This window comes from Phacochoerus africanus, chromosome 3, assembly GCF_016906955.1.
Source record: "Phacochoerus africanus isolate WHEZ1 chromosome 3, ROS_Pafr_v1, whole genome shotgun sequence".
NCBI lineage: Eukaryota > Metazoa > Chordata > Mammalia > Artiodactyla > Suidae > Phacochoerus > Phacochoerus africanus.
Window position 1 is genome coordinate 183,166,252 of NC_062546.1, and position 12,419 is coordinate 183,178,670.

Here is a 12,419-nt window from a genome sequence, read left to right on the forward strand (position 1 = left end):
CAAGAGACTGGAAACCTGGAAAGAAGGTGGGTGGACTCATGTAGAAAAACCAACTATGAAGATTCTACTCGACCATGAAAGATTTTAAAGGGAAAATCCTTTAGGGAGGGTGTCAGAGTCTTTGTTATTTTGCCAACGTGTGTAGACTTTGTTCTGGTTGGTTGGTAGTGAGGTAACAGGTTAGTGTTCCAGGAATCTTGTATTCAGCCTGAGGTCACCAACCTCCACCTCCACGTGGGTGGGGACCTTAGCTCCTATAGAAGAACAATGCGGTAGGTGGAAGTTCCCTGGCCAGGGATCAAACCTGGGCCACAGCAGCAACCAAAGCTGCCGCACTGACAACACCAGATCCTTAACCTGGTGCGCCATAAGAGAAATCCTCAAAGGTATTGTTACTCTGTCTTCCTTGAGGAGGAACCAGGATCCTGCTTTAATCATTGTACTCTTGTTTCTTGTCTGTTGCTCCTTAGTTTCTACATTCCCTCTCTTCCCTGATAAGCAGCTATTTGAGTCTACCTTTAGGAATTCAGAGGTCAAGGAAGATGAATGAAGCCTGTTTCCTACAAACAAGGAAAACAGACCAAATGGGAAAGATTTGTACCCAGGAGGGCTCAAAGAGTCTTGCTCCATTTCATAACAAGGAATTCTGTGCCTCACCCAATTTGGAAAATGATACAACAATTTTTCAATTCTGTCTAGATCAGTGCAGTTAGGTAGAAATTTAAAAAAGGGGGGGAACTACTTATGTGTTTTCAAATTTTCTAGTAGTCACATTAAAAACAGTAAAAAGAAAAAAAGTAAAATTAATTTAAATAATACATTTTATTTAACCCCATATGTCCTAAATATTGTCATTTCAACATGTAATTCAACATGTAATCAATTAAAATTATTAGAAATATTTTACATTTTTGTTATTTACTTAAATTTCTAAGTTTTCAAAGTACGATATTTATTTTATACTTACAGAACCTTCAGTTCAGACTAGGCACATTTCAAGTGCTCAATTAGTCATATGTAGCTAGTGGCTACCATATTGGACAGAAAAGGTTGAGACAGTTGAAGTCAACTACACACTGTATTAAGTGTGAATGAGTCCTACCCTTTACTAATCTCTTCCTGAAATATTTTTTTAACTAAAAAAAAATCTCTTAGAATATTTTAAACTACTTGTATGGAAGACTCAAAATCAACTGGTTTAAAAAAGAAAGGCACTGTCGTTCCCACTGTGGTGTAACAGGATCTACAGCATCTTGGGAGTATGGCAGAATGCAGGTTCCATCCCCAGCTCAGCTTAAGGATCCAGCATTGCCACAACTGCAGCATAGGTTGAGACCTCAGCTCAGATATGATTCCTGGCCCAGGAACTCTATATGCCATGGGGTGAACTACAAATAAATATAAATAAAATAAAAAAGAAAGACATTGACTTAAGTAATAAGTTTGAATGTGAGAGTGACTCAAGATTTAGTTAATTCAGAGGCTTTATGATGGCATCAGAAACCTGGATTTCTCTCACCTTTCTGGCCTCAAGGTAGACTTAGTTGTTAAAAATTGTTGCCACAGTTCTAAGAATCATATTCAACAGAAAAAAATGAGTTACATCTTTCCTTAGGCCTCTAAGAGATTTTTTAAAATACCCTCCAATAGATCTTCTGCATGTCTCATTATCTGAAAATTCACCATCCATCCATCCATAAACCCATCACTGCCAAGGGAAATGGGATTACAACAAATAGCGCCTTCCATAAATAGATCATCTTCTGAAAGGGGTAAACTGGAATAAAATTGATGTTCTGCTAGTAAGAAGTAAGGGAAAATTGAAATTTTGATTAGGCAGCCAAACATGTGCTACTGCTACCACATTTCTTCTCTATTTCTCTTTTTAGAGCTGTGGTTCTCAATTGTAGCTGAACGTTATCTCTCTGCCTCTTCCCAGGGGCCAACTGGCAAAGTCTGTAAACATTTTTGGTTGTCAAAACAGGGAGGGAGATTGTGGAGGTGCAATTGGTATTTAGCAAGTAGAAGCCAGGAATGCCACTAGACATCCTCTAGGACATAGGACAATCCTCCAGAAAGAATTATTGGGTCCAAAATGTCAATACTGCTGAGGTTGAGAAAACCTTTTTTTAGAGTAAAATTCTTTGAAAGAGTCATGTCTATTGCACGTCTCCACTTCTTCCCCTCATTCTGTCTTGAGCCTACTCCAACCAGACCTCGGCCACCACCACCCAATCTATCCTTATAAGGGTAATCCAAGATCCAACTTTCATGTTTGATCATATTTGACTTAGCAGCAGTATTCATCAGCATTGACCATTTCCTCCTCCTGAAATTATATTCCCTTTGCTTGGCTTCCAGCACACCCAAGGCTCCTTCATCCTTCCACTTTCCTCCTAGATTACTGATTGTTCCTTCTCATCTCCTTGACCTCAGTTTTGGAATGTCCTAGGGCTCAGTCCTCAGACCTATTTTCTTCTCCAATCTCTCTCCTTCCTTGTTGGTCTCTTCCGGTCTGTCTCAAATATAATCCATACATCAATGACTCTCAAAGTTATGTCTCTGCTCTTGAGCTCCCTGTCAGACTTCTCCAATTGCCCTCTAGACCTCTCCTCTCCTCTTGGATGTATAATAAGCAGAGCATGTTCTAAATTTAACTTCTGTTCCTCCTCCCAGGACCACCTCCCTTCCAGGTTTCCCAGTGTCAGCTGATGTCAGCTTCAGTTTTCCAGTTGTACAGGCCAATACATCTTGCAGTCATCCTTGCTTCCTTTCTTCTGCTGATACTTCAATTCCAACTTGTCAACAAATCTTGTTGGCTCTCCTTTCAAAGTGTATCTCAAATTTGATTACTTCCTCAATCTCCACTGATGTCACCCCTAAACGTGACACCCCCATATTTTACCCAGTATCTAGGTCCTAGATTATCACAATAGTCTCTAGGGATCACCCTGCTTCCACCTTTGTTGTACAACTAGAGTGAACAGGTTAAAATGTAACCTAGATGTTACTTCTGCTCAAAATTCCCCAGGAGCTCAGCTTCTCAGTGTAAAAGCCAAGGCTTTACATTGGCCGGGAAAACACTGTACAATCTGTCTGCTGACATTGCTTCCCCTGTTGCAGCCATACATGAACTGCAAACCATTCCTTAAACCTGATTGTCACACCCCTACATAGGACCTCTGCATTTGCTATTGTCTCTGCCTGGAATATTCTCCACCAAATGCCTTCCCTTCCCTCGTCTTCATTTCTTTACCCAGATGTACCTTCACAGTGTGAAATTCTCTGATAAGCCTACTTAAATTTACAGCTCCCATCTGTCCTGCCCTCTTCCCTGCTTTATTTTTTTTCCCTACAGGGATGGAGTATCTCCCCATCCAGCACCCTGTACATTTTAAGCATTTCTTTTGTTTACTGATTGACTCTGTCATCCTCTGAGAATGTAAGCTCTGTGAGGGCATGGATTTTTTCTTTTTTCTTTTGTCTGTTTCCTATAGCTTTGCATCCTCTTTGTCCTTACTGGGTGCATAGTAAGCCCCCAGTAAATATTTTTTGAATGAATATGTGAGTGAATATCTCCCTCAAAAGATATTCATCAGGAGTTCCTGCTGTGGCTCAGTGGTAATGAACCTGACTAGTATCCGTGAGGATGATGGTTCAATCCCTGGCCTCGCTCAGTGGGTTAAGGATCTGGCGTTACCATGAGCTGTGGTGTAGGTCGAAGATATGGCTCAGATCTGGCAGATCTGGTGTAGCTGTGGCTGTGGCAGCCTCAGCTCTGATTTGACCCCTGGGAACTTCCATATGCCGTGGATGCAGCCCTAAAAAGACAAAAATTAAAAAAAAAAAAACCCTCATCAGGCAGAAGCTGGCCATAATATTAATTTGTTATTATTCTATCAGTCACTGTATTAATTATATGAAGACTACGTGGTTAAAATCCACAGGCACTCTAGGGATTAAATATTTGCTTGAGTAAATTTCCTTTCCTTGGCCTTCTGACTTCATCTATTTGCTGGGCCTAATTAAGCCAGTTTATCTTCTTTCAGACTTCAACTACTACCTTACACTCATTAACTTTCCAAATTTATTCATCCCTAGCCTCATGTCCATTCCTGATTCGCATTTGTATTCACCAAATCTTACTGTATATTTTCATTTTGATGTCTGTCAGTAATTTACACTTCAAAATCAACATTTAGAAACTCAAATTTATTACCCAAATGCTCACATTGACCTGAAATAAAATTAGACACATGCCAAAACTGTTCTTTCCCTCTCTTTTTCATGTTGGTGATTTGCTTCATCGGCAACTCAGATAACCAAGTTATAAACAAGGGAGCCTCGCTAATTTCTTTCCATTTCATGTTTCCCTTTTGTGATTCAGATTCATCTCCATGTGCCATTTTTGGTTTTTTTGGGTGGTTGGTTGGTTGCTTTTCGCTTTGTAGGGCCACATGTGGAGCATGTAGAAGTTCCATGCTAGGGGTTGAATTGGAGCTACAGCTGCTGGATGCAGCCACAGCCATGGCAACCCGGGATCCAAGCCTCATCTGCAACCTACACCACAACTCAGAGCAATGCCAGATCCTTAACCCACTAAGGGAGGCCAGGGATCGAACACTCATCCTCATGGATACTAGTGGGATTCATTTCTTCTGAGCTACAATGGGAACTCTTTTTTTTTTTTTTTTTTTTGTCACCCCACAGCATATGGAACTCCCAGCAAAGGGATCAGCCAAGCCACAGTTGCAACCTACACCACAGCTGCAGCAACACTGGATCTTTAACACACTGTGCCCAGTTAGGGATTGAACCTGTATTCCAGTGCTCCAAAGATGCCGCCCATCCCACTGTGGCACAGTGGGAACCCCTCCATGTGGCATTGATTTTGCCCCTGGTATTCTATCACATAAATCTCTCTTTTTGCATGCTTTCAGGTCTTTGGTTAGAAGATGGTGTAGCTTAATGCAAAAATCTTAAGTGGTTTTTCTATTTCCAGCTCTTCTAATTCATTATTTGTATTCTTGCCAACTTTACATTTCAGATCATCCCTAGAACCTTCAAAGAAAATGTTCAAATTTATTAATATGGCATACTATAGTTTAACCTCTTGTTGATAATACTTCATGTATTATTCCAGTTGTCTCAGCTCCTGGGGATCACTTCATATGGCAGACTGTATCCACATGAGTAAACCCTTGCAGTAAGTTGGCCCCAAATGAGCAGCCTTATTAGTCTTTATAGTCCAGTAGGAAATCACAGATTTGGAGTGGAATGGAAGCTTCTTGGAGGAAGTGATACATTTATATAGGGATAAACAATACAAAACAAGAGGAGATAATAGCAGACTTAAGAAATTAAAATTACTGATAAATGCATGGGAATGTTTTTAGATATATAAAGGTCATTTCAGTTTCTTCAACCTTCCTTTGGGAAGAGTGTGAAGTATGAAGTGAAAACACGAAGATATAGGAGTTCTTGTCGTGGCTCAGTGGAAACAAATCTGACTAGCATCCATGAGGATGCAGGTTTTATCCCTGGCCTTGCTCAGTGGGTTAAAGATCTGGCACTAACCCCCTGAGTGACTTGTGGTGTAGGTTGTAGATGCGGCTTGGATCTGGCATTGCTATGGCTACAGATTTGATTTGACCACTATCCTGGGAAACTTCATATGCCACGGGCGAGGCCCTAAGAAAAAGATGAAGAAAAAAAAAAGAAAAAGAAGATATAATCATTGTAGTGCATCATGTTCTTTTCTCTTTTTTTAACAGCAAAATTTTGTGTGAAGTATTTTTTCCATTGTGGCTCAGTGGTAATGAATCTAACCGGTATCCATGAGGACAAGGGTTCCATCCCTGGCCCTACTCAGTGGGTTAAGGATCTGTTGTTGCTGTGAGCTGCAGTGTAGGTAGCAGACGAGGCTCAGATATGGCGTTGCTATGGCTGTGGCTCACTAGCATGGCTGAAGCTCTGATTTGACCTCTAGCCTGAGAACTTCTATATGCTGCAAGTGTGGCCCTAAAACAAACAAAAAAATTTATAGCCACATCCAAGGAACAGGTTCTTTTCTATCTGTGTAGAATAGTAATGCTAGTGATGGACTGTTGGAAGATGAGTCCACATATTTGTGAAAATGTCTCCAGTTTCTAACACATTAGCTTGCTTATGCCTACCATCTTTAAGCCCAGAGAGATGTACACATAGGCAACTACATCAAGGGAATTAACCAAGAAGGAAATCTGCTTCTTTATTACTCTTATTAGTCACTTTACAAGTAGTACTTTCAATAGGTTAATTTGCTTCTTCTTCTTCTTCTTTTTTTTTTTTTTTTTTCTTTTTAATGCCACATTTGCAGCATATACAAGTTCCTGGGCTAGGGGTTGAATTGGAGCTGCAGCTGCTGGCCTATGCCACAGCCACACCAATAACACCAGATCAGAGGCACATCTTTTTTTTTTTTTTTGTCTTTTTGCCTTTTCTAGGGCCGCTCCCACGGCATGTGGAAATTCCCAGGCTAGGGGTCGAATCGGAGCTGTAGCCACTGGCCTACGCCAGAGCCACAGCAACTTGGGATCTGAGCCACGTCTGCAACCTATACCACAGCTCACGGCAACGCTGGATCCTTAACCCACTGAGCAAGGCCAGGGATCGAACCTGCAACCTCATGGTTTCTAGTTGGATTTGTTAACCACTGCGCCATGACGGGAACTCCAAGGCACATCTTTAACCTGGCAATGCTGGATCATTAACCCACTGAGCATTGAACCATCATCCTCATGGATACTAGTCAGGTTCTTAACCCTCTGAACCACAGCAGGAACTCCTAATTTGCTTCTTATAATTCGAATCCCACAGAATAAACATTATGCCCATATTATGGACAAAGCAACTAAGGTCCTCCAAATGCAGTGATATGGCCAGGATCACCAAGTTGGTAAAATATTCATGTTCTCTTTTTGCCATTAACATATGAAGTAGTTATCAAGTCTGAATTTAAAACCATGAAGATATTAGAACTAATCTTAGTAAACATCTTTGAATGAAGAGAGTTGTGTCTTGGACTGGAATCTACAATTCATTCTTTTTTAGTATATGTGGCAGCATTCCAAAAATCCTCTACAAAAAGCAGTTTAATCCCATGTTTTCTCTTTCTATTAATATTTTCTAGTTGTACATTTCTATACTTTAATTCCATTATGAGCTCCTTGAGAACAATGATGAGTTGATATTCATCTTTGTATTTCTGATACTGTATTTCTGCCATTCAGGCAGATAAGGCTCAGTAAATATTTAATAAATTGAATATTTGAAACTCACTGCAGGAAAAATGCTGAGTACTTAAGTAATGTTTATTTTCCTCTTATCACTAAATCTCAGTATTATTTTCTCCTTTCTCTGCTTTCTATTTCCTATAAAAATCTAATGATGACAGCCAGAGAAATGTCCTTTAGAAGAATTATGAACCTTATTTTTTTTTAGATTTTTATTGTTTTGCTTTTTTTTTTTTTTTTTTTTTTTTTTAAGGCCACACCTGCAGCATATGGAAATTTCCAAGCTAGGGGTGGCATTGGAGCTGCAGTTGCTGGCCTATGCCACAACCACAGCAATACCGGATCCTAGCCGTGTCTGTGACTACACCACAGCTCGTGGCAATGCCAGATCCTTTAACCTACTGAATAAGGCCAGGGATGGAAGTCACATCCTCATGGATACTAGTTGGGTTTGTTTCCATGAGCCACAAAGGGAACTCCCTGAACCTTGTCTTTTTAAATTCAAATTCGGCAAACATGCTCTGAAGACACTGTGATAAACTTATATTTCTCTTAGAAATGTGAGAAATATTCAGATCAAAGTGTTTATATATTCAAAGGTTGTAAAATAGAGCCCTTGATACTCAGCCAATAGATATTCACTTTGAGGCATAAAGAAGAGACTGGAAAAATTAGAGAGGGAAGAGGAGAAACAAATAAATAGCATTCGGATAAGAGAAGACATTCTGCAGCTGTGAGCTCTAGACAAGAACAGTAGATTGGCAGCACTATTATTTTATAATATAATTCTAATTAGGAACATTTAAAAAAGATTTCTGTAGACAGCAACATGTATACATTTCGTGACAAATGTGTTATTTTCCAAAATAAATTAACGTGTTCAATTTTGCTTTCCCTTTTTAACAGATTAAGAAAGTTATCCACCCCGCCCTCCCCCACCTTCTTTTTAACCATTATCATTCCTTTCATCCAGGCTTGAGTCAAGAAATGTTTACTGATTTGCAAGAAGACACCATCTCTCCCTCCATCCCCCTTTTTTTTTAAATGGCTGCACCTAGGGCATATGGGAGTTCCCTGGGATTGAATCTGAGAGGCCAGATCCTTTAACCCACTGTGCCAGGCAGGTGATCCAACCCATACCTCCACAGCGACCAGGACCCCAGAGGCTGCTGTGTGGCTGCAGTCGGACTCCTAACCCGCTGCAGCGCAGCGGTAACTCCAGAAGACATCATTTTTCAAGCAGATTTCAGGATATTTCATAAGGTGGAATCCAAAACTCAGGTGAATGTTAATTTCACTTCGTTTTGCCTCTGAAACGAGAACTGTGGAGTCACTTAATATTTAGGCCTTCATTTTATTTTTAAAAATATATTAAAATGTGAGGAAGATAATTGCCAAGATGCTTTCTCCCCTGGCCGCCTTATGAACTTTTCCTAGTATTTCTCTTTGTTTTCTCTGCCAGGGCTTTCGACACTTTTATGTACATTTCAGCGTCAGGAGACAGGCTGCCCCAGGCAAGAGGCGTTTGCTCTGGAGGCCTGGGGCGGCCACGTTTTCAGGGAAGGGACAAATCACGTTTGGGGTGTGAGACAAAGAGCAGTGATCCCTTCAAGCTTTGGGCGTCGGAAGCCAGCGGCAGCGGATCCCGCCTTCCCTTGCAGCCCCGAGGTTCCAATTTCGCGTCTGAAATTGAACGGGGGCGGTGCGAGGGCGGGGACGAGTCACGTGATAGGTCAGGTGCCCACCCGGCCCGCCCCTCTTACTTCTCCGGTCAGTTCTGGCCGCACCGCCTCCCTCTGCACGTGGGTTCGCCGCTTTTGTTCCCCGCGCGTCCCTGAGTCCCGCCGTCTGCGGCCATGGCGCCTGGGCAGCTCGGTGAGCCCCTCGGCGCCCTGCTGGAGCCGCGTCTTTGGCGCCCGTGCACCGCGGCGCCCTCACCCCGCCATGGCGGCGCCCTGGCGGGAGCTGGGGTGGGGGCGGCGCTGCGGCCTGCGAGGCCCGGGCCCGTGGTAGTGCGGCTCGCTGGCTGCAGACCCGGCCAGCCCCAGGCCAAAGTCTGGGTTGGATAGTGTGGGCCTTGAGCTTCGTGACTGCCCTCCCCAGACTGCCCACCTCCTCCCCCTGGGACTTAAAAAACATAATGTGGTGGTGTATTGCGAGTGACGGAAAATGTCTTATGTTTCAGCCTTATTTAGTGTCTCTGACAAAACTGGCCTTGTGGAATTTGCCAGGAACCTAGCTTCTGCTGGTTTGAATCTGATCGCTTCTGGAGGGACCGCAAAAGCTCTCAGAGATGCTGGTCTGGCAGTCAGGTAAGGCATAACTTACTTTTTAAGTCGTCTGGTCAGAACCAGTGTAACGACATTAATCAGAAAGTAATGTATTCCAGGCACTGAATAAAATATGTTACTTCTCCCAACAATGCTGTGGGGTTCCTACTGCTACGTAACTAACCATTTAGTAGAAGAGGAAAGTGAGGCTCAGAGAAATGAATGACTTCAAGTTTACAAAGTTAAGTAGGATTAGAACTAAGAGTTGGGAGCTCCAGAGTCCTCTTTCAGAGCCCTGCTCCTTAGCCGCTACCTGTAAGGGACTAAATTAGGTGTGCTGTTTGTCGTGCAAGGAGAAAGTCATGATTTGCATGACGCACAAGATCTGTTTTGACTCTTAAAGTGAAACTGTTGACATCATTAAAACTCTTAAGATTCAGTCTCTCTTCCCTTACCATTCTCTGGTACCTTTATGAAGGTAATACATCTGCATTTATCCCCTCATTCACAAGCTACTTCCTGGCTGTGTGATGGAAAGAAGGAATGTGCAAAAGTAGATCTGGAGGCCATCCCTGTCTCTTGGAGTTGGCATTCTGATGGGAGAGGGAGAAAATACTCAAAGGCAGGAAATGAAGAAGGCCATAGGACAGCTATAAATTGCACTGAAAGTTCAAAGGGAGGACAACCCCACCCCTGAATTATACCTTTTTTTTTCTTTTTTAAAATATATGTGTATAATCTTTTTTCAGGCCTGCACCCACGGCATATGGAGGTTCCCAGGCTAGGGGTTGAATCAGAGCTGCAGCCGCCTGCCTGTGCCACTGCCACAGCCACAGCAACGCAGGATCCGAGCTCCATCTATGACCTACACCACAGGTCATATAGCAAGGCCTGGGATCGAACCTGCATCCTCATGGACACTAGTCAGATTTATTTCCACTGAATCATGACGGGAACTCCTAAAATACATTTTTAAAAAGGAATATAAGTTCTGTCTTTTGCCCAGTGGAAAATTTTACTCCTTGTCCTCTGGATTCATGTAGAGTTAGGTTCTAAACTTTTTTCCTTTTGTAATCTTGCCCCCTTTGTGGGCAATATACAGCTTCCCTAAATCGGACAAGTTCACATGGCAAGAATGAATGCCTTACCTTATTTATTAAATAAGTGCTTTCTAGTTTTGAAAGTCTTGCATCTTTTCTCTGATGTAGTTCTCATAGGAACTCTCTAAGAATCACTAGAGTCAGGGTAGTCTTACTGAACAGCCATGAGGTGAGGATCCAAAATCCAGACCATTCTTTCCATTGGACCATGTTGAGTCCTGTCATAGTTGACCCTTCAAATTAAGCGAGGTCCTGTTTTCTAGTCTTTTTTTCCCTACCAAATTTTGTATTATGAAAATATTTCAGACGTAATCTAGAGAGAAAAGTATAAGGAGCCCTCATGTTGGAAATCCATCCCCCACTTTAAATATTTATCTGCTCTCTAGTCTTGTTCGATCTGTACCTCTGCCCCCTCCTTGCTAACCCCTGTTATAGCTCTTTTTTTAAAAAATGGATGGGAGGGATGTAACTTTTTCTATTGAAGTGAGGCTGTTTACATGTGTATGTGTATACATGTATTAACTCTCCTTACAAGGTTTTGGTGTTAGGTAATATTATCCCCACTTAATAGATATGGAAACTGAGGCACAAAGAAGTAGCTTGCCTAAGATCACACTACTAACAAAGTTATCAAAAGGTGGAACAGCCAGGATTTTACCCTAGGGAAGCTGAGGTGTGAGGTAAACTGATGAGAAGGTAATCCGGTTAGTATACAGTAGTGGGCACTCAGAGAATTATCCCAAAGATGGCAGCTGTTACATACAAATTCTTAAATATAAAGTAGTAGCAAGCTTCTTACTTACCGCAAATGGTTGTTATTTCTGAGAGATTTCCCTCCTCTCCTATTAGCAGTTACCCTCAGTTGAAGCAACTGGGTTTTATTTCCTGAGTTCCAGGAAAGGGAATTTTGAATTAGACACCATGCCACCTGTTTCTCAGTTTATGTTGGAACTATGTGCCCTTGGTCAAACACCAGTCATTTGCAAATGACTTTGCTGAAGAGAACCTACTCAGGAAATTCTATATCCTCTTGGTGAATTGGCTGCTTTAAATGTTTGTTGTTTTTTTCTATAAAGGCAATACATGTTGATTGTAGAAAACCTGGAAAATGTGAAAAATTATAGGGAAGGAAGTAAAAATGGCTTAAAATTCTGTTCAACATGTTGATGTGTTTCCCTCTAGTATTTTTATACGCATATTCTTTTATTGCGTAATTCATACATAAGATAGTTTTGCTTCTTGCCTTTTTTCATTTAACGTGTCGTGAGTTTTTAAAATTTTGCTTGTAAATTCTGCCGGAGAGAGGATTCAGGTTAGTGTAGTAATATAGATTGCTTTAATATTTTTTTTCTTTTTAGGGCTGTGCCTGTGACCTCTGCCACATCCTTGCAGCTATGCCAGATTCTTAATATATTGAGCGAGGCCAGGAATTGAACCCAGATCCTCACTGACGCTGTTGGGTTCTCAACCTGCTGAGCCACAATAGGAACTCCTGGATCAATATTTTAATACCATCTTTTGGATTTCTCTTGTGGCAGAGTGGGTTAAAAACCCAGCTTTGTCATTACAGCATCCAGAAGTCTTGCTCTAACGTATCTGTGAGGCTGTGAAATCTGTGGAGGCTAGGGATGGAATCAGAGCTTCAGCTGCCAGCCTGTGCCATAGCAACCTGGGATCCAAGCCGCATCTGCGACCTAGGCCACAGCTTGCAGCAATGCCAGATCCTAACCCAGTGAGCGAGGCCAGAGATTGAACTCGCATCTTCATGCATGCTA

At 41.9% G+C, this 12,419-nt stretch overlaps 1 protein-coding gene across 2 annotated transcripts in view; it reads left to right on the forward strand.

The window, feature by feature from the left end:
• Positions 1-9,016: 9,016 nt before the first annotated feature.
• The window catches only part of ATIC (5-aminoimidazole-4-carboxamide ribonucleotide formyltransferase/IMP cyclohydrolase), a 31,482-nt gene continuing 28,079 nt past the window's right edge, over positions 9,017-12,419 (forward strand). Inside the window, exons 1-2 of one of the 2 annotated variants that reach the window (XM_047773429.1) lie at positions 9,017-9,149; positions 9,460-9,586. In XM_047773429.1, the coding sequence (XP_047629385.1) occupies positions 9,131-9,149; positions 9,460-9,586 (146 nt within the window). In that variant the 5' untranslated portion in view covers positions 9,017-9,130. The remainder of the gene's footprint in view (positions 9,150-9,459; positions 9,587-12,419) is intronic. The other variant, XM_047773430.1, reaches the window with a different exon arrangement.